The following is a 27927-nucleotide window of genomic DNA, read 5'->3' as shown; positions in this document are numbered from 1 at the left end:
CAAGTTAAAAGAACATTTATTGATTAAAAAGTGGTGGCGATTTCACCATTAATCTAGTCCAATCAGCAATACCACACCTGGTAAATTGCTGAATTTAATTGGCAATATCTCTGGATTCATCAGTAATCTTAATCAGAAGAGTAGTGTTTCTTCATTTATAGTACTTCAAGAAAACCTAACCTAAAAAATGTGAGGGCTGTCCTGTCATGGTTACATCTTTCTCTAAAAATACTATTTGCTTGACTGTCATGCTGATCAGTTTGGATACATTCTGCATCGCTGTTTTGCATCAAGTATGTGCATCAAAAGTTCTAATTTCCCTGGCTGCATGCTTGTTGTAGGTCAGTGACTCAAACGGCAATGAACCCAGAGACAGTCAGACAACTAACATCTCAAGAAGCTCAGCCCAAGATGTCTCAGTATAGGTTTCCTTATAACTAGACAACACAAATCTGACCACATTGTGCAAATAACAAATATAGAAATGTTCCAGATGCTAAAGGTATAAATAGAAAAATTAATCACATACAGTATTTTTATTCCAAAATACATGTGTAATGTTATGATGCAACATCTAAAAGTTGCACAAAATCATTTATCTTAGGGTGAAGCACAATTAACATGTTTTTCAGCTAATATATGTTGGAACCTAAGGTCCACAAAGGAGCCTAAGTTGTGGTACATAGCGCTTAAGGCATGTTGAAATAACTTTGACTGAGAACATTTTAGCATGCAAAAGAAAACTTTCAGGTGCCCTAAGCACGAATTGAAGCTTGATCATTTAGAACCTTGTAAACGTGTTGATGCATGTTCACTCTGATTCCACACTAATTTAATTTTACATTGTAGTAGGCCTGCAGAACTGTCCTCACTGTGGCCACATATTTATCTCCTGACACTGGTTTTCTTTTACTACCAGGCTGCAGAAATGCTTTGATTGTAGGTATTTCACTTATTCTCTGCTTGAACTCCTAGGAAACAGAAATTAAATTAGTATATCTGGCAATGTCCTTGTAGCGTGTATCTATGTATAGGGCAGCATCTGGCTGTGTGCCTGTATGGTGAATCGTCTGGCTGTGTGCCTGTATGGTGAATCGTCTGGCTGTGTGCCTGTATGGTGAATCGTCTGGCTGTGTGCCTGTATGGTGAATCGTCTGGCTGTGTGCCTGTATGGTGAATCGTCTGGCTGTGTCCCTGTATGGTGAATCGTCTGGCTGTGTCCCTGTATGGTGAATCGTCTGGCTGTGTCCCTGTATGGTGAATCGTCTAGCTGTGTGCCTGTATGGTGAAGCGTCTGGCTGTGTGCCTGTATGGTGAATCGTCTGGCTGTGTCCCTGTATGGCGAAGCATCTGGCTGTGTCCCTGTATGGCGAAGCATCTGGCTGTGTCCCTGTATGGCGAAGCATCTGGCTGTGTCCCTGTATGGCGAAGCATCTGGCTGTGTCCCTGTATGGCGAAGCATCTGGCTGTGTCCCTGTATGGCAAAGCATCTGGCTGTGTCCCTGTATGGCAAAGCATCTGGCTGTGTCCCTGTATGGCGAAGCATCTGGCTGTGTCCCTGTATGGCGAAGCATCTGGCTGTGTCCCTGTATGGCAAAGCATCTGGCTGTGTCCCTGTATGGCAAAGCATCTGGCTGTGTCCCTGTATGGCAAAGCATCTGGCTGTGTCCCTGTATGGCAAAGCATCTGGCTGTGTCCCTGTATGGCAAAGCATCTGGCTGTGTCCCTGTATGGCGAAGCATCTGGCTGTGTCCCTGTATGGCGAAGCATCTGGCTGTGTCCCTGTATGGCGAATCATCTGGCTGTGTCCCTGTATGGTGAAGCATCTGGCTGTGTGCCTGTATGGCGAAGCATCTGGATGTTTGCCTGTATGGCGAAGCATCTGGCTGTGTCCCTGTATGGCGAATTATCTGGCTGTGTCCCTGTATGGCGAATTATCTGGCTGTGTCCCTGTATGGCGAATCATCTGGCTGTGTCCCTGTATGGCGAATCATCTGGCTGTGTCCCTGTATGGCGAATCATCTGGCTGTGTCCCTGTATAGCGAAGCATCTGGCTGTGTCCCTGTATGGCGAAGAATCTGGCTGTGACCCTGTATGGCAAAGCATCTGGCTGTGTCCCTGTATGGCGAATTATCTGGCTGTGTGCCTGTATGGCGAAGCATCTGGCTGTGTCCCTGTATGGCGAAGCATCTGGCTGTGTCCCTGTATGGCGAAGAATCTGGCTGTGACCCTGTATGGCAAAGCATCTGGCTGTGTCCCTGTATGGCGAATTATCTGGCTGTGTGCCTGTATGGCGAATTATCTGACTGTGTGCCTGTATGGCGAATTATCTGGCTGTGTCCCTGTATGGCGAAGCATCTGGCTGTGTCCCTGTATGGCGAAGCATCTGGCTGTGTCCCTGTACGGCGAAGCATCCGGCTGTGTGCCTGTACGGCGGAGCATCCGGCTGTGCCCCTGTATGGCGGAGCATCCGGCTGTGCCCCTGTATGGCGAAGCATCCGGCTGTGCCCCTGTATGGCGAAGCATCCGGCTGTGCCCCTGTATGGTGAAGCATCCGGCTGTGTCCCTGTATGGTGAAGCATCCGGCTGTGCGCCTGTATGGTGAAGCATCCGGCTGTGTCCCTGTATGGTGAAGCATCTGGCTGTGCGCCTGTATGGTGAAGCATCCGGCTGTGCCCCTGTATGGTGAAGCATCCGGCTGTGTGCCTGTATGGTGAAGCATCCGGCTGTGCCCCTGTATGGTGAAGCATCCGGCTGTGTGCCTGTATGGTGAAGCATCCGGCTGTGCCCCTGTATGGTGAAGCATCCGGCTGTGCCCCTGTATGGTGAAGCATCCGGCTGTGCCCCTGTATGGTGAAGCATCTGGCTGTGTGCCTGTATGGCTCAATCTCTAGCAGTGTCCCTGTATCATACAGTGTCCAGTGTCTCTAGATAGCACAGTCTCTGTCCATGTATCTGTATGACAGTCACTGTCCATATAACTGTTTGGCACAGTCTCTATCTACAGTATATCTCTGTTTGGTGCAATTTCTGGCCATGTCTCTGTATAGTTCAATAACTGGCAGAGTCACTGTATGACACAGTCTCTGTCCATGTCTGCGTATGGTATGGCATAGCCAATAGCTGTGTAACTGTATGGCACAGTCTGGCAGTATAGCACAGTGTCCCTGTATAGCAGTCTCTGGCCATGTCCCTGAATGGCACAATATTTGACATTTCTCTGTATGGCACAACCTTTGACAGTGTCTCTATGGCATAATCTCTGACAGCTTCTTTCTATAACACAATCTCTGGCAATGTCTCTGTATGGCACAATCTCTGACAGTGTCTTCTTGGTACAATCTCTGACAAGTGTCTCTATGGTATAATCTCAGGTAGTGCCTCTGTATAGCACAATCTCTGGCAGTGTCTCTATGGTAGTGTCTCTGACAGTGTCTCTCTATGACATAATTTCTGGCAATGTCTCTGTGTGGCACAGTCTCTGGAAGTGTAGCACTATTGCACAATATCCCTGTATGTCCGTGTCTGGCCATGTCTCTGAATGTCACAATCTTTGACCATATCCCTGTTTGGCACAGTCTCTGGCAGTATCTCTGTATGGCATACTCTCTGTCAGTGTCTTTGTATGACATACTCTGTGTCAGTGTCTATGTATGGCACACTCTCTGACCGTGTCTCTATGGCATAGTCTCTGACAGTGTAGCTCTATGTCACAGTATCTCTGTATGTCAGCCTCTGGCCATGTCCCTGAATATCACAATCTTTGACCATATCCCTGTTTGGCAGTCTCTGGCAGTGCCTTTGTATAGCACAGTTTTTGCCCATGTTTGTGTATGGCACAATCTCTGACACTGTGCCATGTTAAGGAAGTATACGGGTGATTTGTACAAGATACAATACCTGGCAGTATTTCTCTAACCTTTTTCAGACTCTGTGACAATTTTTGTGTAAGCTCCGTGTCTCATTTATCATAGCTGATCTTTTTTTTTTATATTGCAGTGATAAAAGCATGTTCTGATAGGAATATGACTACAGGACTCACTAACCAGGTCAGTTTTGCAAGTATTAGTGGATACATAAGCAGGTTATGGGTGCAGTATTTATAGGGCCCTGTCAGATGCAGGTCTGTAAAAAAAAAAAAAAAAAAAAAAAAAGCAGACAAGCCTACTTACGTTGTAAATAATAACCTATGCCACATTCACTGCACCTATAAAATATGCTTTATTACTGTGCCGCAAGTGAGAGTCTAAAGACATGTGCAAACCTCACCACAATCCTTTATAAAAAATGTATATAGTGTAAAACTCTTGTGCTGCTACTCATATATAAAACATCACAAACACCAGTAGCCAACTAACACTAATATGCGCTTCACACATTAAAAACAACAGTAAAGTATAACAGTGCAGCAATATTCTCATTTAAACACAATTCATCATAAAGAAAATGGGGTTGATTTACTGAAACTGGAAAGTGCAGAATCTGGTGCAGCTGTGCATGGTAGCCAATCAGCTTCTAACGTCAGCTTGTTCAATTAAGCTAAGACAATAAAACCAAAGCAGATTGGTTTCTATGCACAGCTGTACTAGATTCTGCACTCTCCAATTTTAGTAAATCAACTGTGTTGTGTAAGTTCAATCTCATGTGTCAGCAAAAATCATAGCACCAAATGTGCTATCCAAACAATTCATCAACACAACACATTTTATTTATGCTGTGTTGTGTTTAAATGAGAGCAGTACAATGTGTTTAAATGCCCTTTTAATGCATTTGCAGTGTGTTTGTGGCACATTTGCAGTGCTTTTTTTTTTAGACAGTTTTTTTTCTACTGAGTTATGCATTTACAGTATGTTCTGGTATGTTTGTGTGTGAAAAAAATGCAGCGCGCTGTGCTTTATAAACTGCTCATGAAAAGCACCACAATGGTGCAAACTAGGTTCAGTCAATTGAATGCGGGGATTGTAGTGTAAATGAGCCATAAAGGCAGACAGAATAGGGGACAGCCATTCAGGCTGGGGTTAAGAGTTCCTGAGGATTGAAGAGACTCTGGCAGTGTCCTGGAGGTGAGAATGGGAGGAGGTGACAAGGGAACAAGAGAGCAGGAGGTCTTGGAAGGACCTAAGAGAACAGCTTGAGTGATATTTTGAGATAAAGTTGCTGATGTAGCTGGGGAAGAGGCTTTGTATGGTGTTCATACCAGCAGCCAGTGGGGGGATTGGCAGGGAGGTGTGGTGAACACTGAACGGTTAGTAAGGTGGATAGGTATGGCAACAGCATTCATGACAGAATGATAAGAAGATAGCCAATGTAGGAGTAGACCAATGAGGAGGGAGTTCCAGTAGTCAAGACAAAGAAATAATCTAGTGCAGTGGTCTCCATACTGCGGCCCTTTGCTTGCTTTTTTTCTGGCCCTTGAAACTATTCCTCTAACTCACACAAACATTAGGGCACAATTCCTCTCACTTAAACCAACACTGGGGCAGTAATCCTCCTAACTGTACCAAGGATATGGCACTATTCATCCCACTGACACCAATAATGGGGCACTATTCCTCTCACTGATACCAAGAATGGGGCACTATTCCTTCCACTGACACCAAAGATGGGGCACTATTCCTTCCACTGATATCAACGATGGGGCACTATTCTTTCTACTGACACCAATGATGTGGTACTATTCTTCCCTTTTAATATTATTGATGGGGCATTCTTTACTCCCACTGGCTGAAGTCTGGCCTCTCTAAAGTCTGAAGGACAGTAAACTGGCCCTTTGTTTGGAGACCGCCGACCTAGTGGATTAGTAGCTTTGTGGTGTAGTTGGTTGGGAAGCAGCATTTTTGGAAATGTTACTGAGGTTAAGGCAGCAAGATTTGGACAGTGATTGGATGTGGGGCTGAAGGGATATAATATTTTATTAGTTTTACTGATGGATCAGCTGGTTCTTGTTTTATCTTCCTTCCTGCAACCATCAATCTGAGAATAGAGTGTAAGGATTTGTGGGACAAACACAGGGTTTATTTCTAATTGTAGTTCATTATAAATTACATATAATTCTGCAGGTTACATGAAAATGTTGTATATAAAGCCATTATGGGAAAAAAACATCTCCATAGTATATTTTAAAAGTTGTAATCACTGCAATACCTTCAGTCCTGGAAAGTCAGATAGGATGCAGGCACATTTTTCTTCTACCATTAGGATGGCCTCCAGCAGCTGTATATCTGCCCAGCTCAGCTGATTTCCAACCAGGAATTTCCCACCATGATCTTTTAAGATCTGCAGTAATTGTAGAGATAGGTCCATATGTTATGTCTTAACCAAATGTTAAGTTAAAGTCCAGACATTATTACCCCCTTCCTGTCCAGGCCAATTTTCAGCTTTCAGTGCTATCACACTTTGAATGACAATTGCACGGTCATGCAACACTGTACGCATATAAATTGTTAGCATTTTTTGAGACAGATAAAAATGTATTTTGGTGGTATTTATTCACCACTGGGATTTTTATTTTTTTGCTATATAAATGAAAAAGTCCAAACATTTTGAAAAAAAAAGTGTTTTTATAAATAAATAATCTTTCTTCATAAATCTTAGCCAAAATGTATTCATCTATCTTTTTAGTAAAAAAAAAAACAAAACAAAAAAACAAAATTAGTTTATAACCAAAAATAATAATTTTTTAAAACATTTTTTGACTTTTTTTATATTATTATTTATGTGTTGTTTTTTTTTTAACATACTGTCACCCTAGTAGCACAGTATCACCATAGTGACACTGTACTACTTGTGGGGGGTGATGAAGATTTTTTTTTTTTTACACCGATTGCTTTTACACCCATAAAGGCTGTAAAAGCAATCATTTATCCTTCTCTCCGGCTGCATTCTTGCAGCCATTGAGAAATACTGTGATTGGTCACAGCTTGTCACATGGTACAAGGCTGTTGTGAATAGCCTTGTACCATGTGACCTCTGTGATCATTCACAGATTTCACTAGTAGTAAGCAATGATGTCAGCAAGTGACACATGATCGGGACCTCACACAGGTGAGGATTGGTGTTCCGCTGTGTCTAAAGCTGGAGGTGCCACACGCTCCTAGGGAGCGCGCACAAGCAGGGAAGCAGGGAGGATGATTGCTTCTGCAATGCTCCCATTCGGCTGTTTATATACATGGGCCGGACGGGAAGTGGTTAAACTGGCCGTACACTCAGAGATTTCCGTTCAAATATTTATACGAAAACTCTCAGTACATTTAATGACCTGATGAATGTTGTTTGAAAGTACTTCATAATTTTGTTTTTGCTTTTAACATTCAATTTTGGAATAAATGTAATTTCCTAACCGAAACCCGTATATACTCATTTAAGAGAAATTTTCCATCCTGCTCCATCAAATATTTTCTTCACTATGGTCGAAATTAAATGTCAATTTGACCCCACTAACAATTAGAAAATTAAGCAAAAGTTCCTAAAATGAAAATTTTCAAATTAACTTCTACTAGTGTATAACTAACTTTAGTTATTATACTGATATTGCAGTAATATGTAATAAATGCCATTGTCCTAATCATAACATAGAACTTCAGCCAATTTACTTATTTTTTGTTTAATATAAAGTGGGGTTGTTTTGAAACCTTTGTTAGATTTATCGAGTGGGGACACCAATAAAAAAAAAAAAAAAATCAATATTAATGCAGAAGTGCCCTATCAAATTCTGACAGAAGAAATGCATTATAAAATAAACTACCTTTTCATAAACAGGAAAGTATCTTTCTTTAGCCTTTTGCTCAATAATTGTAATGTGCTTCTGTTTGTCCTCTGGTGAAAAAAATGCGTGTGGGATGAGGATTTCTAGAAGATCAGTAGTGCCTCCAACATACATATCAATTCTGAAAGCATAAAGAAGAAATGACCTGCAATTATTCGTTACCAACTATATACTTTCAAAAATGGATAACTATATAAATGACATAACTTTGAAAGGGATTCTGGGAGGCTGCCTTTAATAAACTCTTCTTTTGAGAGTACTAGTTCCCTGGCTGTCATGCTGAAGCTATGGCTTCAAGGTTTTCTAAGTCACTGACCCAAAACCATTTTAGAGATTAGGAACTTGTTTGTAGCATGCTTGATCTGGATCTGACTCAAAATATTTAAATCAGATATCAGACAAAGCCATGTGCCAAAGTCGTTCTGGGATCCTTTGATACCACAAGTTCTGTTATAATAGGCTTTTCTCCCAACAGCAGCAAGGCTACAAAATGATGCTACCCTACATTTACAAATGTATCCATTTTCTGAAGAAGTACATCCAAAGCTTTTTTTGGCTATACTTCTCATATGGATCATAGAAGTGCAGTTAATTCTGAACTCCCGTGACTCCAGCCGATGGTAGGCTAAATCCCGCTGTCTGCCGATGTCACAAAGCCAGTTCAAGCTCTGAAAAGATCTGGACCACATGGTTGGGATCCACCCAGAAGCCTGGACCGACACCTGGCTCAGCCTCTCAGTGATCTTCTGAGAGCCTGAGCCAGCCCCTCCAGCCCTCTCCACAGCCCAGCACTCCAGTGAGCGCTGGAGAGGCAGAGAAGAGAGCTGGAGACTGACTGTCTCGGCTCTCTGCTCAGAGTGGAGGGGGAGAACTGAGCGATCAGAGGTGTTTGATTGCTCAGTTCTCAGTGCAGAGCCAGCAGGGGACAGATGCAGCATCGGATTCATGCTGCGTCCACCTAGGGAAATATAATTTTTTTATTCAGAAAGCCATACTCTTAAATAATTAGTAGCTCTTTTATAGATTTATGCAGATATAATGATACAATTTGCAGTAAATTATAATATATCTATGTACCATACATACAAACATTGCTCTTGCTAGATTACAGTAATCATTGTGCAATTATACAATATGGCTTCAAGAGTAATGTTATTCCTTTTTGTTCTGATAAGCGTCTTTTATACTTCCCTCTAAGGCCTGGTTCACACTGGTGCAGCTGCAATTTCATTGAATTTTCAATGTGATTATGTAGTGCAACTGAAGAGTGGCTTGGAGAGTTGTTGACACATTTTTTACACCATTTTCATACTGGTGAAATTTCTAAAAGGGGAGGGGGGAGTAGGAGTAGAATAGTTGTAACAGAAAAACATACAGAAATCACATAAATGCATACAAAAAATGAATGTACATGCGATTATAATGCATTTCTATTGAAGTCCATGGGGCAAAAAAAATGCACCGAACCAAAGCAGGACATATAACTTCCCCAAAGTCACATTGCAGCTGCATTGCATTGATGTGAACAAGCACCACTGAAATCAATGTGTTTTCCATTGTCATGTGATTCTGTGTGACTTAAGTTGCATCTAAAATTGCACCAGTGTAAATCAGACCTAATTAGATGTAGCGCCCTCTTGTGTACATAGTTTGTAGTGTAGTTAGAGGCTTGTTAGAAGCCTGAGTGTGTGTCAGCAGGTTAGGCATGAGGTCAGGTTGGAGGGCTCCACAGGTCAGGCCTCTGATACCTCCCCCTGGTTCTGGAAGCTTGGAGAAGTTTCTAGAAGCTAGTGGGTGGAGGCCAGAAGGTGCTGATCTGCATATTCATGGGAGTCTGATCAATCCCAGGCAGGAGGCCTGGCAGTGTGGCATACAGGCCCATAAATATAAGAGAGCCTGTCCAACAAGGGGAGTTGGGTGGAAGATGGAGTGCTGAGGTATGCTGCTGTGTAGCCTGGGAGGGGACCCCAGAGAAGGGGGGTTCTGCTTCCAGGGCAGAGGTCAGAAGGATGGGAGAAGGAAGTTGACAGAGGGAGCACTGCCCTGCAGTCCGTTGAGGAAGGACAGCCTGTTATTCTGGAAGGAAACCCAATGAAAAACCTGAAAGCAGGTTATCCAAAGCTATAGCACACAAGGACAGTGTGAGTACCTCTGCACTCCGAGGCCTACAGGAGAGAAGGCTGCTAGGTGTTATACCCAACCATTTCTCCCTGGGACAGTGCTACAAGTCTGTTCTAGATACTCTTCAAAGACAGCCAAGATGGATGGGTAGTTTCTAGCTGGGGTCTGAAGAGATTCACTTAGAGGGGACCAAGTGTTCCTATCAGAGACTGTTTTACTGATCCATCAAGAGACTGATACCTCTCCAGAGGGAGAAAAAAGTCCAGGATCCTACATTTTGTTGTTCTGAATTTAGGAAGTTTATCCTCAGAGTACTGCTTTCAAGGCAAGTTGGGCATCCCATATACCCCTAGATCCACCCCTAAATCAAAAAACAAAAACAATCTCATGGACTGGTTACTGACTCTGGAAATGCATGCTGCCTGGCTGTGCAAGAAAATAGGGGAACGAAAACCAGCAGCTCTCAAGGGGGTAGCGCTACATAAAGATGAGGTGGACTTGATTATTCTTTACCCATACTCATGTATAAGTTTGGAAATGTTAATTTTGATTCCTGCAGTTTGAGATCTTTTTGTTTGTTTTCTTGTGATTCTACATCATTTAGTACAATAGGTCCTGTCACAAATATATATTTTTTGATTCCCATACATTGATGCTATCATATCTAGTTCAGATGAGGTTATTGTATTCATATATTAATCCTCTAAATAAAGAGAACTCTGATAATCGCAGCAGTAAATTGTTTTTATAAAACATAAAAAGACCAAGGCCATCTCTATGCATAGGGCCTTACAACATAAATTGCAGGCATATTTTCCCATTTGGGTGCACAGCTAGTGTATAGCAGTCAACCATAGTACTTAAAGCGGAGTTCCAGTCATTTTTCTGTTTATTAAAAGTCAGCAGCTACAAAAACTATAGCTGCTGACTTTTAATAAACACACACTTACCTGTCCCAGGGTCCAGCTATGTGCTCACCCATGTTGTCCCTTCTCTCCCTCTTCTCTCCCCGGCGCCGACATCACAACTGTGGGCACCAGACTGTGACAGCTTGTGGCTTCACAGCTGAGTGCCCACTGCACATGCGCAAGTCGTGCTGTGCATTCTGATTGGTCCAGCAGTCTTCTGGGACCCAGGAGACTACGGCAGGAAGGAGGGGGCTGAACGTCCTGCTCACTTCGCCATGGCAAAATGAGTCAGAAGTGGGAGTGGGTACCTATCAAAAACAGGTATCCGCTCCCCCCCCCCAAAAGGTGCCATTGAATACACAATATGTAAAAATTGAATACTCATTGGTAACATTAGCACCATTAATGATACATGATTAGTCACCAACTTAATACTATCCTAGCAACAAAAAAAAAAAAAAGTCATACAGCAATCTTTCCTTCAGATTCTTCCCATACAGGTCATATTTTGCAGCAATATACTGCATTATGGCTCTTGATTGCACAAGCTTCATTCCATCCATTTCCACCATTGGCACTTGATCAAAAAGTAATGCTCTTTCTAAAAATATAAAACACAGGTTAAAATATGAATCACCAGTACAATAATGGGTAAATGTCAAGTCAGATTATTAATCAGTCAAAAACCCTATATGTGGCCACTCCAGCCCGCCAGGGCAGACAAAGAAAACAGCTCAGAGAGCACAAGTGTGATTGTTTATGGCAACTTAGCACCTCCTGGAATGTCAAAAATGGAGACAATATCATTTGGTAATCAGGAAACATTTTCTTTTATTAACGTCTTTGTCTTTACGACCATACGTTGCAATCCTATTGACCTAAGCAGGAGGAATGATGTTAACCTCTTGCTGCCCATGTAACACATATTTGTGGCGGCAAAGAGGGTGGGCTTTAATGACCACATGCCGCACATATGCATCCTTGGGTGGTGGAGCTTTCTGTGCGGAGAGTGTGCTCACTGCACACTCGCAGCACAGTGACTGAGCTGTCAAGGACTGCTCCTGGTCTCTACTAATGATCATGTGACCACTGTGATAGCCAATCAGAGTGGTCATGTAATTTACAAGTCCTTGGGCGTAAAGACCCTGTTACAGGTGGATGGCTGGACTGGCCAGTAAGGGGTAAAAGGCTAGTTCCACATTTTGCAAAAGAAAAAAAAAAAAGTAATAAATGCACTTATATTGAGTAATAAAAATTGCATATATTATTTTTTTTTGCATCCAAAGCATTGAAACCATGATCAGTGAGTGGGGGGCTGTGACTGTGACTCTGATTCATGTTACACTCTACCCTACATATGTGTGTAACAAGAAAAATGGTTGGAAAGGTGGTGATAGTAGAAAACTAATACTTATATTGCTCACTCAAATTTTTTTGCAGATGGATGTCACGATCATGAAATCTTGATTGCATGTCAGTGTTGTTAAATGTGGTTTTGTTAAAGTATTTAACATTTTTAGATGATCATACCTTTGAGTAGGGCTTCATACTGTTCTCTTGTTTCTAAAAAAACTTCATCAAACTGCAGAAAAAATGCAAGATCGTTATCAACGTATTTTTGTAGCTATGAATGCGTCAGCCGTAAATAAAGTAGAACACAAGTACCTCAATTCCAGCTGCTGTAAGTAGCCAACGAATCGATTCCATTCTACCTCTGCCATCAAAGTAATGAAGTTTGGGTTTTCCAGGCATCTTTCAGCTCTTTAACTCTGTGTAAGTATAATCTCTGGGTAAGTCAAACTAAAATCATATAATAATGTAGAAAATTCATAATAATCACTTACATGAACACAAGTAAAGATGTCTTCTAGGGAACAGACTGGAAGTATGACAAGCAAATAAACTGCCTGCAACATGTACAGTATAAGAAAATCTAAACAAACAGCACGAGTGGTCTTAAATAGAAAGTAAACTATTTACAGCAATTGCATATTTTCAGTTGCTATTGCAGTGTTTACAATTATTATTATTATTCTACAGTATTTATATAGCGCCAAAAGTTTGCTCAGCGCTGTACATTATAATGGGAGACAGTACATGAGACAGTACAGTAACAATACAATGCGATACTCGAGGGGTTCGAGGGCCCTGCTCCTTGGAGCTTACAATCTAGGAGGGAAGGGAGAGTGGTACAGGAGGAAATAGCTGTGGGGGATGGAGTGGTGGGAAGAGCAGAGGAGATCAGCAAGGTGAGGGCTGGGTAGGCTTCTCTGTAGAGATGGGTATTCCGGGTGCGCCTAAAGGTGAGGAGGGAAGGTGACAGTCTGACGGATTGGGGTAGTGAGTTCCAGAGGATGGGGGAAGCCCTGGAGAAGTCCTGGAGTCGGGCATGGGAGGAGAAGACCAGGGAACTGGAGAGTAGGAGGTCTTGTAAGGAGCGGAGAGTGCGTTTTCGGTGGTAGATGGATATCATGTCGGTGACGTAGTTTGGGGCAGTGTTATGGATAGCTTTGTACGTCAGTGTCAATATTTTGAAATTTATGCGTTGGGCAATCAAAAGCCAGTGGAGGGATTGGGGAGGCGGATACGGAGCGGTTGGTGAGGTGGATGAGTCTGGCCGCAGAATTCAGGATAGACTGGAGCGGGGATAGCCTGTGTTGGGGTAGGCCGGCGAGGAGGGAGTTGCAGTAGTCAAGTTGTGATATGATAAGGGAGTGAATGAGTTGCTTTGTGGTTTCAGGAGTTAGGAACGTGCGTATTTTGGAGATGTTGCAGAGGTGGAGTCTGCATGAATTTGTCAGCGATTGGATTTGGGGCTGGAAAGACAGATTGGAGTCTAGAATGACACCTAGTACTTTGGCTTGTGGGGTGGGGCTGATGGTGGCGTTGTTGGTCGTGATGGAGAGGTCTGGGGGGGGCGCGGGCTGGGGGGAAAACTAGTAGCTCGGTTTTAGCAAGGTTTAGTTTGAGGAAGTGGAGTTACATCCAGTCTGATATGTCGTTCAGAAGGCTAGTGATTCGGGCGGAGATTGAAGGGGTGAGGCAAGGGGTGGAGAGATAGATTTGAGTGTATTCGGCATAGAGGTGGTAGTTGAAGCCGTGGGAGTGTATCAGTTGACCAAGGGAGGAGGTGTAGATGGAGAAGAGAAGGGGCCCAAGGAAAGGACCTTGGGGGACCCCAACAGAGAGGGGGAGTGAGGGGGAGGTGGCAGCGTTATAGGTGACGCTGAAAGAGCGTTGTAATAGATAGATCCATTGTGATCTTTTACCCCCTCGATAGCTGTCACATTTTTTAAAAAAGCAGCCTTGCTGGGCTCCACACACGGCCACGTCACTCATTCACAGTCATCTGTGAATGAGAGACTACAAGTCCCGACAGCCTTAGCGGCTGTCAGCCTGTAGCCCTCAATTAACTACCTTGGTGCTGTAAAGCGCTGTGATAGTTCATTCATTCCTCCTGTCAGTATATCTGCTTGCTCATACATCCCGTACGTGCAAGCAGATATACTGACAGATCTGCATGGCACCAGCGATCTGCTGATCGTTGGTGCAATGATTTACAGGCTCCTGTAACCAAAAATATTAAATGCACATTTTTTTTCCTGCAAAAAAATGTGCATTCAATATTTTTCTCTAAAAGGTGAACTTATACTTTAAATCAAAAATCCTAAACATACCACCTGGGAGGAAGATAAAGAGCTGCTTTCTATTGTAAAGGTCATAGTAGAGATAATAATTGTGTGGGTGTGTATGTGTGCTTATACTGAGGCTAATCTGCATGGAAAGATATGAACATGGGGGTTAAGTGAATTTGGTATATACACTGTATTAATTTAGTGTATGTATACTGGATGTTTTGTAAACACACACACACACACACACACACACACACACACACACACAGTTGTGTTCAAAATAATAGCAGTCAGACATCACTAACCTGATCAATCACTGTTTTTGGTAGAAATGATATTTCTACATGGCAAATAATTTACTAGCAGGTGTAGTAGAGTAATAGAAATCCAACAGACCCAACAGTCATGACATGCATGCTGCTGATTCTGTGTAATTGAATCACTAATTGAAAGGGGCATGTTCAAAATAATAGCAGTGTGGAGTTCTATTAGTGAGGTCATTCATTCTTTGAAAAACAGGTGGCAATTATTGCCCTATTTAAGGAAGAAAGGCAGCAAATGTTGTACATGCTGGTTATAGTGCATTTCTCTCTAAAATTCTGTGGAAAATGGGTCGTACCAGACATTGTTCAGAAGAACAGCGTACCTTGATTAAAAAGTTGATTGGAGAGGGGAAAACAAAGAAGTGCAGAAAATGATAGGCTGCTCAGCTAAAATGATCGCAAATGCTTTAAAATCAAAACTTGAAAGATGTGGAAGAAAGCGAAAAACTACCATTCGAATGGATAGATGAATAGTCAAAATGGCAAGGACTCAGCTAACAATCAGCTCCAGGAAGATCAAAGAAGGTGTAAAGTTACCTGTGAGTACTGTTACAATTAGAAGACGCCTATGTGAAGCCAAGCTATCTGGAAGAAGCCCCCGCAAAGTCCCACTGTTGAAAAAAAGACATGTGCTGAAGAGGTTACAATTTGCCAAAGAGCACATTGACTGGCCTAAAGAGAAATGGTGCAACATTTTGTGGACTGATGAAAGTAAGAATGTTCTTTTTGGGTCTAGTGGTCAGAGGCAGTTTGTCAGATGACCCCCAAACACTGAATTCAAGCCACAGTACACTGTGAAGACAGTGAAGCATGGTTGAACAAGCATCATGATATGGGGATGTCTCTCATACCACGGTGTTGGGCCTATTTATCACATACCAGGTGACATTAAAAAATGCAGTTTCTGAGGCAAAACCAAGAAATAGAGAAGAACTGTGGAATGTAGTACAATCATCCCGGGCGGGAATACCTGTTGATTGACTCCATGCAACACAGATGTACAGCAGTTCTCAGAAACAGTGGTTATACAACTAAATATTAATTAAGTGATTCAAAGGAAAGCAAAATCTTCAAACATTTTCAGTTTATATAGTGAATGTTTGAGTTTGTAAAGAATACAAACACAGATATTTTTTTGAACAGTCTAATATTCACTTTTCTTCAATTTTTTTTTTAGAGGAACAACACAAATTTGATATATTTTTCTTCATGTTTTGATTTGGAATAGAATGTGTAGTGTTCCCAATGCATTTGTGTGTATGGAAATAAAAGCTATTAGAAGGATTTTGAGCTTTATTCACTTTTTTTCAACACACTGCTGTTATTTTGAACACAACTGAATATATTATCTATGAACAGATTGTCGTTGTAGTGGTGTATTGGTGTAGTTGTCATAAACCTAATTGTTAGTAGCTTCTTTTAGCGGGTTCGTGCTTGGTACAGGTGTTTTGTATTAAGGTGAAATGACTGTATGCTCCAGTCCTGCATTCCCCAGTCCATGATTAAGCTCTTTATTGAGTAAGCACGGGTGTCAAACTGGTGGCCCTCCAGCTGTTGCCAAACTACAAGTCCCGTGAGGCATTTCAAGATTGACAGTTACAAGCATGACTCCCAAAGACAGAGGCATAATGGGACTTGTAGTTTTGCAACGGCTGGTGGAGGTGCAAGTGGATATGTCAGTGCACTAAGTGAATCAATAAAATCGAAGGCTTTTATAAAGTGGAGAGCGGCTTTTTCTTCTAAATGGTATGTTCATGATGTTGAAGATGGACTGCCAGAGCTTGCATCCACTGGGGCATGCTGTCTTGTAGCGGAGCAGTGGCTTAAAGTCAAAAACACTTTTTTTATCTTTTAACTGGACGGAATGAGCAAAGAATAACGTGTTAATGAGCCTTTTATTTGTGATGATACAAATAAATGTATTATACAAAAGCAAGGAAAAGTAAAGGTCATTGCCTCATACCCATTTCCCAATACCGCAATATTACCAGTTTATACAAACACTAAAAAAACAAACAATAGAGAAGCACATATTTACCTTACAATATATCAAAATATTAACATTAATCTTAATATCCTTTTTCCCCTCCCTCTCAATATACAACATACCTCCCCTCTCCCCCCGCCCTTCCCTTCACAACCTCGACTCTGCATTTTTCTACTCATTCTAGAGATCCTAATCCGAGAATAATGCTAGTTTAATCCTATATTGATCACCCATATATTAATCTTCTCTATTACATAAGCGCTAAAAATAAGTTCGACTTTTTAAATACCTCCCATTTTTTCCATCTTATACGGAAACTCTCCATCTTATCTTTGTCCATATGATAAAGTTCCTCAAATCTATATATCTGATCCACCCTATCTATCCAATCCTTTGTTTTTGGTACTCCTTGTTCCCTCCAAAATTTGGGTATCAAACCCTTCGCTGCATTCAAATAACACAGTTAACCAGATTTTTTATATTTTTTCGCTGAAAGCTTAGTACCATGAAAAAGACAAATCTCTGGGTCTTTTGGGATATTAACCTCCGTTATTTTCTGAATCAGGCGAACTATACTCCCCCAATACTCTTGGATTTTAGGACACTCCCACCAAATTTGAAACATTGTACCTCTGCCTCAACATCCACGCCAACATAAAGGTGAATTATCTCCACTTAATCTATGTGCTACACTCGGTGTGATATACCATCTTGCCAAACATTTGTAATTCATTTCCACCTCCTTCATATTTACATTCCCATGAATTAAACTATACATTTTCTTTTGCTTTTCCTCATCTATTATTACTCCTAAATCCCTTTCCCATTTCTCTATAAATGATGGCCTTATAACCGTGCTTAATCCAGTGAGGATCTTATATATTTTAGAAATCCTGTGTTTCCCATCTCCCCGTGTGTCTAATAAGTGCTCAAGAGGGTTCCAATCCTCTTTTATTCTTAATAACCTTGGAAGTTTCCCTATAAAATGTTTTAGTTGAAAAGAACGCCACTCATCCATTCTCATAAATATTTCACTCTTGTTTTTCAATTCCGTAAGTGAACATACTTCCTCACCCACCATTATATCTCTTAATTGTACATCTTCTTTCTTTATCCACTTCCCTGTAATACTTTCTTTACCTGGAGGGAAAAACTCAGTGGACCCTAAAGGCATTAACAGTGAATTAAATTCCCATCCCATTTGTTTGTGTAGAACATCCCAAACTCTTAAAACAAACATTCTGTGTAAACAAACTTGTGCTGTCTGCTAATCCTCGGTATTGAGGAGGTAACCATACAATTCTACTCAAATTTGTACAACTTAGTGTATTTTCGATTTTTACCCAACCTTTCCCATGTGCATTATGGGTCCAATCAAAAATTCTCGCCAATAGTACCGAATTATATCTTTTCAAGTCTGGTACTCCCAGTCCACCTTTCTGTTTATCTCTACTTAAAATTTCGTAACTTATTCTGTGTTTTTTATTCCTCCAAATAAATATTAACATTTTTTTGATTATTCTAAAATATGCTTCTGGTAATTTAATTGGTATCATTTGAAATTTATATAAAATGTTTGGAACAATTAACATTTTTATCAGGTTTATACGTCCTATCCATGACAAAGATCCCCAACCTAATTTCCTTAGTTCATCCTTGATCTCATTTAGTAATGGGATATAATTTGATCTATATAGATTATTTGAAGATACAGTTAATTTTATTCCTAGATATTTTAATTCTCTCTTTCTCTCCAAACGAAGGGGAATTCCTCTTGTAACATTTTTTTCTCTCTATTTGGAAGGTTTATGTTTAAGATATCTGTTTTTGTTGGGTTGATTTTTAAATTTGACATCTCACCATATTCTTTCAATAATTTCATTAAATTTGGCAATGTTATCCTTGGGTTTCCCACATAGAACAGCATGTTATCTGCATAAGCTGCCACCTTGTGCTCTGTTTCTCTTATCCAAATTCCTTTTATATGTGTTATTCCTTACTGTGGCTAAGAGAGATTCCAGAGATAAGACATATAACAATGTAGACAGAGGACATCCCTGTCTTGTTCCATTTTGCATCCTGAAATACTCTGATAATTCCCCATTAGCCATGATTGCTGCAGAAGGTTGACTATATAATTTCTTTATCCATTCTCTCATTCTAGGTCCCATCCCCAATACTTCCAATGTATCTAACATATATTCCCAGTCTACTCTATCAAATGCCTTCTAAGCATCAACCGAGAGTACCAACGCAGGAGTTTTCTCTTTCCTACTTTTCTGCATGAGAAATAGAGATCTTAATCCGTTGTCTCTACCCTCCCTTCCTGGGACAAAATCTACTTGATTTATATGTATCCATTTCGGCATTAGGTCTTTCAACCTATTTGCCAAAACTTTTGCATAAAGTTTAGTATCTGTATTTAATAAGGAAATCGGTCTATTACTTGAACAGTGAGTGTCATCTTTACCTTCCTTGTGTATGACAACATGAGCTTGCAGGGATTCCCTCCTCATTTCCATCTCTCCTCCCAAAAGCATTCATATATATCCTCAGTTTGGGTAGTAATAGTTCTTTATGTTTTTTATAATATCTCACTGTGTACCCATCGGGTCCTGGACTTCTTCCAGCTGTAGTACTTTTTTAAAACTAAATGCATTTCTTCCTGTGTTATTGCTATTTCAAGGGATTTTAATGTTCTTCACTTAATTTCGGTAATCCCGCCCTTTTTCAATATGCCTGTCTTTTTTCTATTTTACCAACTTCATCTTCCCTTATGGTACCAAGGGGACTAATATATAGCTTATTATAGTATTCTTTAAACACTTTAGCTATATCCTTAGTTGAATACACTAATTCTTTATTATCTCTTATTTTCTCTATACAATTCCTAGATTTTTTTTTTCCTCTGAGCCCTCATTAAATATTTTCCTGGTCTGTCTCCCTATCTATATCTCTCACTTATTTTATTAAACACTCTCCTCTTATCTTCTTCCAGGAAATTATTTAATTCTTCTCTTCTATTTATTACCCTCTGCATAATCTTTTTTGTTACTCTATGTTTATGCATCTGCTCTAAATCACACAGTTCACTAAGAAGCGTATTTATTTTATTTTTTTTCCCTCTTCTTCTTTGCTCCTATTGCTATTAAGATTCCTTTAATATAGGCCTTATGAGCTTCCCACACCATTGCTACAAACACTTCCCCAGAATAATTTTCCTCAAAAAATTGCTCTATTTCTTTTTTACATTTCTGGTGCATCTCTTAATCCTGCATGATTTTCCACCATTCTGCTCATTTCCCCATAATAATTGCATTATGACAGGAGCATGATCTGAAATTGACATGACTTCAATTCTTACTTTAACCAGAGACTCAGTAAGTCGATGGTCCAATAATATGTAGTCCAATCTTTAAGACATCTCATGTGCATGAGAATAAAACGTATAGTCTCTGTCCTTCATATGCTTAATTCTCCATATATCTACAAGTTGGCATTGATGTAACATTTTTCTCAAGGATGTCAAAGACCTGCTACTATCTCTCTGCACAGGAGACGTCATATCTATCTGAGGATCCATACACAGATTGAAACTACCTTTTTTGAAATCCAATAGTTTCCTCAGAGTATTTTTTAGGAATACCTCCGGTTTCTTATTCGGGCAATAAATATTTGCTAATGTGCATTCTATTTCCTGTAATTTTCCCTTCAGGAACAGAAATCTCCCTTCCGGATCTACCAATCTCTCTTCCAACTTAAACCTCATATTTTTCGCAAAACCTATTGCCACTCCCTTAGCACGTTTAATTGGGGAATCTGCATAGAACCACGTTGGATAATATCTGGATTGTAGCTTCACATTTGTTTCTTGTACTGAATGTGTCTCCTGTAAAAAAAACTACTGAAGAAAATCTATGCTGAATTTCTTAAAAATCCTAAATTTCTTCCCAGGGCTATTTAATCCTCTAATATTATAAGTCACAAAGTGAATCTCTTCTATTCTTTCCTTTTTTCTCCCTTCCTCTCATCCACCTTCCCCTTCTCCTCTCTCCCTCTCTCCTCCATATCTTCCCCTTCGTTCTCTAGGATTCCTCCAGACAAATGTATTTCCTACTCTCTCGCAGAGTTTTAAGCTACCTACAAACTCCCCATACCTTCCTCTCACCCCCCTCCCCCCATCCTGTCCCACCCCCTCCCTTTTTTAGGCCAGTATTTTGCCTATGAATCATTTGTGGTGCTAGTCCCACCCTAGATTCCACTTCAGGGTGGAGCTCTGAGCGTGCACACCTCACCCCAGTAGCACTCCCCCATCGTCCCACCGGAGTAGCCCGAAAGAAGAGAAGGAAAATAAAAAAAAAATATACAAAAAAGAAGATAGAAGGAAAGAAGAAAGGAGGAAAAATGGAGAAGGGAATGAAGGAGAGAGGAAGGAGAAGGGTGAGATGAAGAAAAACAAAAAAAAAAAAAAAAACACAACAGCACCCCCCTCTCCTCCTCCACTCCATCCCCCCTCCTGACATCTGACATATTATCCTCCCTTCCCTCCCTCCGCTTCCCCCCTGGACTACCTGCCACCTCTCATTTTCCACATTCCACCTCTCCCCCTCCCCTTCTCCCCACCCGGGATATAAATATTCTGCAACTCTCACTGAAGTCTCTCAATTCTTCAGGAAACTTTAATCTTGCAGAATGCCCATTTTTCCATCCGATTAAACATGCTGGGAACTCCCAGCTGTATCGAACGTTCTGCTTCCTCATTTGTTCTACTAATGATTTCAAAGTTCTCTTTCTTAACAGTGTCTCTGCAGCGAGATCAGCAAAGATCTGTATATTTATTTCCCCATATTTTATAGCTGCTCTTCCTTTCATCCTTTTCCATATCTCTTCTTTATCACGATAATAATGGATTTGAATAACATCTCTTGAATTTCCTTTTCTACTTTCTTGATGAAATCTTCCAATTCTATACACCCCATCAATTTTATAGGGTTCTGCTGCAGATCTATCCATTATTGTGTCTAACATTTTCTCTATTGTTTCCCTCAGATCTTCTTGAGAAATCTCTGGAAGGCCTCGTATCCTTAAGTTGCCTCTTCTATCCCTATTTTCCTGATCTTCTAATTTATATAGCAGATTTCTTTGTTCTTTTTTCATTTCCACCATTTGTTTTTCTAAGGTCTGAATCACTTGGGCATGTTTATTTATTTTTCCTTCCGTCTCCTCCACTCTAGATAGCACCTGCCCCAGATCTTTGTGTAACTTTGCCATTTCTTGTTTTATAGATTTTTCTAAACCTTTAAACATTTCTGCTATTTCTGATTTAGTTGTCAGATGTGAATCTTGGTCTTCTAAATTCTCCAACACACCTGTTTTCTCAATATTTGCTTCTTCTAAATTTTGACTATTAGATATTCCCAGGGATAATCTGAAGCTCTCTCCAGTGCTATTTTCCATCACATTCGTTTCGTTTATTCCAATTTTCCTCTCAGGAGTCCGTTTATCCTGCCCGGGAATATATTTTTTAATTGAACTTGATTGGGGGGCCTTTGACTCACCTCCTTTTGTTGCTTTATTTTTCATTTTTATAATTAGATCTTTCCCTTTTCCTCTCTCCCGTCTCCCTCGTTATCCCCCTTCAGGAACTAAAATTCTTTTCAGGTCATCTCTCTTTTATTTTATCCTTCATCCGTTTAAATACAAGACCCTCAATCATCTCAATAATCTCAGTAATGACCCCTAGATGCAACCCCCACTCCTTTGTGCATCAAAATTTACTTCATTTTCAATTTGAAACTTAAAATGTATCACAATCCATACTCCTTCTGCCACTCACTCACCCATTTAGCTCTTACTTCTTCACTTCTGGGGGGGGGGGGGGGGTGTCTGATAGTCTCACTAACAGGGAGGTTGCAGGAAAAAGCCCTTCCAGTTCAGCAGACTTTCCAGGGTGGGTGGGGTTCTCATCATATATCCCCCTTGAGTCCCGACAACCACAGCAGTTTTAGTTTCAGAAAGAGTTTTAGATTAGGGGGATGAGGGAGAGAAGGGAGAGAAATGAGAATGGAGCTGCATAACCTCCTGTGGCCCGGCCGGCATCTCTCTCCTCCCAGTGCTCCTTTGCGGCTGGTCATATGGCAGCCCAGCGTCCTCTGGGCTCTAGCTTCCAGGGCTCTCCACCTCCTCCTGCTCCTCATCTTCAGCCCTCTCCACTGCTCCACCTGGAACGCCAGAGTCTGCAAAAGACAGACCGGACACCGGAGCACTCCGCACAGCACCAGAGCAACAGTAGGCAAGTCCCCCTCTTCATTTCAGGCTATCCTCCCATCTTACAGCTTAAGGCAGGACGCTGGAGGAGCCTGGTGTCAGGAGATCCTACCTCGATCTCCCGTTCAGCGCCATACTCAGGCTCCTCCCTTCCACATAATGACATTATATTAATTTTTTTCTCCTTCTTTGAGACGCAGTGAAAATCAGTACAGGTGTTCTCTAATCTAGTTGCATTTTTGAAGGGTTTGCCTAACTATGCATGTGCAGCCATTGTAACAAAAAGAGTGCTGTATCTCTCTACACTTGCAGAAATCCATTTGTTAATTGGGAAGAAAAATAATATTTAACAATATACAGTGTTTTTGTTATTTTACAAAAGAAGGCCTGTTGTCAGAGGTGCACTGATAGTCATATGCAGCCCACAAAATTGTTTTTTTTATATACAGTGGGGATCGAAAGTTTGGGCACCCCAGCTAAAAATTTGTATTAATGTGCATAAAGAAGCCAAGGAAAGATGGAAAAATCTCCAAAAGGCATCAAATTACAGATTAGACATTCTTATAATATGTCAACAAAAGTTAGATTTTATTTCCATCATTTACACTTTCAAAATAACAGAAAACAAAAAAATGTCGTCTGCAAAAGTTTGGGCACCCTGCAGAATTTATAGCATGCACTGCCCCCTTTGCAAAGCTGAGACCTGCCAGTTTCATGGATTGTTCTCAATCATCGTCTGGGAAGACCAGGTTATGTCAATCTCAAAGGTTTTAAATGCCCAGACTCATCTGACCTTGCACCAACAATCAGCACCATGGGTTCTTCTAAGCAGTTGTCTAGAAAACTGAAACTGAAAATAGTTGACGCTCACAAAGCTGGAGAAGGCTATAAGAAGATAGCAAAGCATTTTCAGATGTCAATATCCTCTGTTTGGAATGTAATTAAGAAATGGCAGTCATCAGGAACAGTGGAAGTTAAAGCAAGATCTGGAAGACCAAGAAAAATATCAGACAGAACAGCTCGCAGGATTGTGAGAAAAACAATTCAAAACCCACGTTTGACTGCACGATGCCTCCAGAAAGATCTGGCAGACACTGGAGTTGTGGTACACTACTCACGAGTAGAAGGAAAAATGGATTCAATAAAATTTCAGCAAATTTTGGATGATAACTTGATGCCATCTGTGAAAAAGCTGAAGTTAAAGAGAGGATGGCTTCTACAAATGGATAATGATCCTAAACACACCTCGAAATCCACGGGGGATTACATCAAGAGGCGTAAACTGAAGGTTTTGCCATGGCCTTCACAATCTCCTGACCTCAACATAATTGAAAATCTATGGATAGACCTTAAAAGAGCAGTGCGTGACAGACAGCCCAGAAATCTCAAAGAACTGGAAGACTTTTGTAAGGAAAAATGGGCAAAGATACCTCAAACAAGAATTGAAAGACTCTTGGCTGGCTACAAAAAGCGTTTACAAGCTGTGATACTTGCCAAAGGGAGCAGTACAAGATATTAACTCTGCAGGGTGCCCAAACTTTTGCAGATGCCATTTTTTTGTTTTCTGTTATTTTGAAAGTGTAAATGATGGAAATAAAATCTAACTTTTGTTGACATATTATAAGAATGTCTAATCTGTAATTTGATGCCTTTTGGAGATTTTTCCATCTTTCCTTGGCTTCTTTATGCACATTAATACAAATTTTTAGCTGGGGTGCACAAACTTTCGATCCCCACTGTACCAACATAAATCAATGCAAGAGTAACAGCGATACTTGTTTCTGGAGTTTTTTCCTGCGTTGAAACAAAGAATATTTTGTTGAGTTCTGGCAGGGAAACAAATTCAGTTCTGCTTATTCAGCAGTGACAATGAACAGAAGCCAAGTAAGTAGTTTATCAGGGACATTGGACCCTGCAATTTGTTTAATAATGGTGGTGGATGAATATACTTGTTTTATAAGGCATTACTAACCTAATAGTTGAAGATAAAATGAGTGGCTATCTTATTGAATTACTGTATTTTATTACAGGTATTTATATAGGGCCGTCAATTTTACGCAGCGCTTCACATATATATTGTACATTCACATCAGTCCCTAACCCTCAAGGGGTGTACAATCTAAGGTCCCTTCATACATACACATACTAGGGCCAATTTAGATACGATCCAATTAACCTATCAGCATGTCTTTGGAGTGTGGGAGGAGACCCACACAGGCACAGGGAGAACATGCAAACTCCAAGCAGGTGGTGCCATGGTTGGGATTTGAACCAACAACCTTAGTACTGCCAGGCGGAAGTGCTAACCATTTAGCCACTGTGCTGTCCATTGTATGCAGAGTAATTAGCAGCAGGCTTTCCTAACTCAAAAAAATAGTTTAGCAACTAGGTTAAACAAGGGAATTGGTATACAGAGTGTAATATTTCAACCTGACACCTGCAAGTTATGTAATCTAAGAGAATAAAGAAAGTAGGACTAATGCCTTGTCCAAAGCAAATAGCAAATATCCAGTTGGTTGTAAGGCAAATCTCTACGTAGTCCATTAACAAGCAAGTGTTGGAGTAAAGCATCTCCTATAATTGACACTTCACAGCTATAACTGGCAGGAAGGCACAAAATAATTGTGTATCTATGAGAATATATAACACATCAATGCCCTCATAACAAGCGGCTTGCTATAGTGGCAGACACAGAATAGGAGCCAAGATCACCAACAGAGGACCCTAGAAGAGGAGGTTCTGGGCTTCTCCATTGCACAGAGCAGGTAAGTATAACATGTTTATTATAGCAATTTAAAAAAAAAAATGTACCTTTAGAAATGCTTTAATTACAGTGCCTTGAAAAAGTATTCATACCCCTTGGAATTTTCCACATTTTGTCGTGTTGCACCCAATAATGTAAATGTATTTTATTGGGATTTTATGTGATAGACCAACACAAAGTGGCACATAATTGTGAAGTGGAAGGAAAATGATAAATGGTTTTCAAAATGTTTTACAAATAAATCTGTGAAAAGTGTGGTGTGCATTTATACTCAGCCCCCCCGGAGTCAATAGTTTGTAAAACCACCTCTCACTGCAATTACAGCTGCACATCTTTTTGGGGATGTCTATCCCAGCTTTGCACATCTAGAGAGTGACATTTTTGCCCATTCTTCTTTGCAAAATAGCTCAAGCTCTGTCAGATTGGATGGAGAGCATCTGTGAATTTTCAAGTGTTTCCACAGAATCTCAGTTGGATTTAGGTCTGGACTTTGACTGGGCCATTCTAACATGAATGAATATGCTTTGATCTAAACCATTCCATTGTAGCTCTGGCTGTATGTTTAGGGTCATTGTCCTGCTGGAAGGCTATCCTCTGCCCAGTCTCAAGTCTTTTGCAGACTCAAACAGGTTTTCTTCTAAGATTGCCCTGTATTTGGCTCCATCCATCTTTCCATCAACTCTGACCAGTTTCCCTGTCCCTGCTGAAGAAAATCTCCCCCACAACATGATGCTGCCACCACCATGTTTCACAGGATGATGTGCAGTGTTAGTTTTTCCACCCCACATAGCCTTTTGCTTTTGGTCTCATTGGTTGCAATGCCTCACTGCAAAGGACCTCACTACAAGGGTACATTTTGGCTAATTCCCAGAGTTTAGGTGTAACGCAAGTATGGTAATGCACCATAATAGATTGCAAAGGTCTGAAGTAGGCCTAAAGAAATATGTGTCAGGCTTATTTTCTAAAGCAATGTTCAAAAGGACAATCTTAAAAAATGCACGATTTCATGACGATCTTGCATCTACAAAATCAATAAGATTTTTAATGTTTCTAGCAACTTAATATTGATCTTGCTACTTAGGATTTTCCTTTGTACGAATTCTTTCATAAGGATATTTTATTAACCTAAGATAATTGCACATTCCTCCTATACAACATGCATAAATTTTATCATCGTTTTGATATTATATTGCAGCATTGGGAGTTTATTTTGCAAATGTGTGATTTTCTTGCACAATGGAGGAGTCCTCTACATGTCTGACGAGGATGTTTTCTGTATGTATGTTGGTAGCCCAACCCACAACAATCAGTTGAGCTTACTGAATCAAAATAAGTTACAGCCAAATTCTGATTGGTTGCCACAAGAATTAACGCAGTATGCACAATGCTACCAAATAGGCACAAAAAGGGGAGTATTGATAAACTGTGAAAATGGGATAAAGGAAAGTATCTCAGAAGTTTGAAAACATTCAGCACAATTAGACCTGCATACTCCCAGTAAGCTCCCAGTTAGTGGGCCCCTTACAATCCAGTATGCCTTGTTTCTAAGAAAAGAACATATTCATATTCATGTTTGCTCTTGGATCAATGCATTATACACTGGTATCATGTGTAAAAAAAATACTTATAATAAGCACTCACAAAATAGCAGATTGACAAATCCGGGCTTCCCTTTGGACAAACGGCAGCTGCAGTGTAGTGAATTGAATCTGAGCTCCAGGTCAGTTACTTTATACTGGTAGAGAAGAGGAGAAGGGGGAGTATCCATCACATTACAGAATCACATTGGACAGCACAGCAAAACTAGTACATAACAATTAACAGTCAGATCTGCTACACAGGTAAATCAATATAAAGTGCAACTTGAGCCAAAACTTTTTTTTTTTCCTTTTTGTTCGAGCTGTACTTTGCGAAAGGGTAAATCTAGTAATGTTTTCATGAGCTCTTTGATCTACACATACTAATTGATAGCTTTGATTTTTTTCTGATTAGATTATTCTGCAAATGTGACCTCACCAAAGACTAGGAAAAGTATTGTGCATAGCATGGCATTGCTTATCACTGTATTAATAGTTTTGCTAATGTAGTGCCTACCTCCTTAGGGGACGCTGGATTGGATTGGGTCCCCCTTAAGCTCTGCACAGCCAGACAACACAT

At 40.6% G+C, this 27927-nt stretch overlaps 1 protein-coding gene across 2 annotated transcripts; it reads right to left on the bottom strand.

Annotated features, from left to right (window-relative positions):
- LOC149460529 (glutathione S-transferase 3-like) lies at nt 1–27500 on the bottom strand. 2 transcript variants are annotated; one of them, XM_089679510.1, is made up of 8 exons: nt 27412–27488; nt 15290–15363; nt 12460–12563; nt 12325–12376; nt 11263–11395; nt 7745–7886; nt 6145–6276; nt 1–971 (listed from the first exon to the last, which is right to left on the bottom strand). In XM_089679510.1, exons 3-8 carry the CDS (start codon nt 12544–12546, stop codon nt 828–830), a joined length of 690 nt encoding a protein of 229 aa, XP_089535636.1. In that variant the 5' UTR covers nt 12547–12563; nt 15290–15363; nt 27412–27488; the 3' UTR covers nt 1–827. The 2 variants fall into 2 exon arrangements, with proteins under 2 accessions (XP_089535636.1, XP_089535637.1); XM_089679511.1 differs by lacking the exon at nt 15290–15363 and having other exon boundaries at nt 27412–27500.
- Nucleotides 27501–27927: the final 427 nt, after the last annotated feature.

This window comes from Staurois parvus, unplaced genomic scaffold, assembly GCF_062004578.1.
Source record: "Staurois parvus isolate SC_StPar_1 unplaced genomic scaffold, SC_StPar_1.0 ptg000226l, whole genome shotgun sequence".
NCBI classification, from domain to species: domain Eukaryota; kingdom Metazoa; phylum Chordata; class Amphibia; order Anura; family Ranidae; genus Staurois; species Staurois parvus.
Note: the sequence above shows the minus strand (reverse complement) of the source record. Positions and strands in the feature narration are given on the sequence as shown.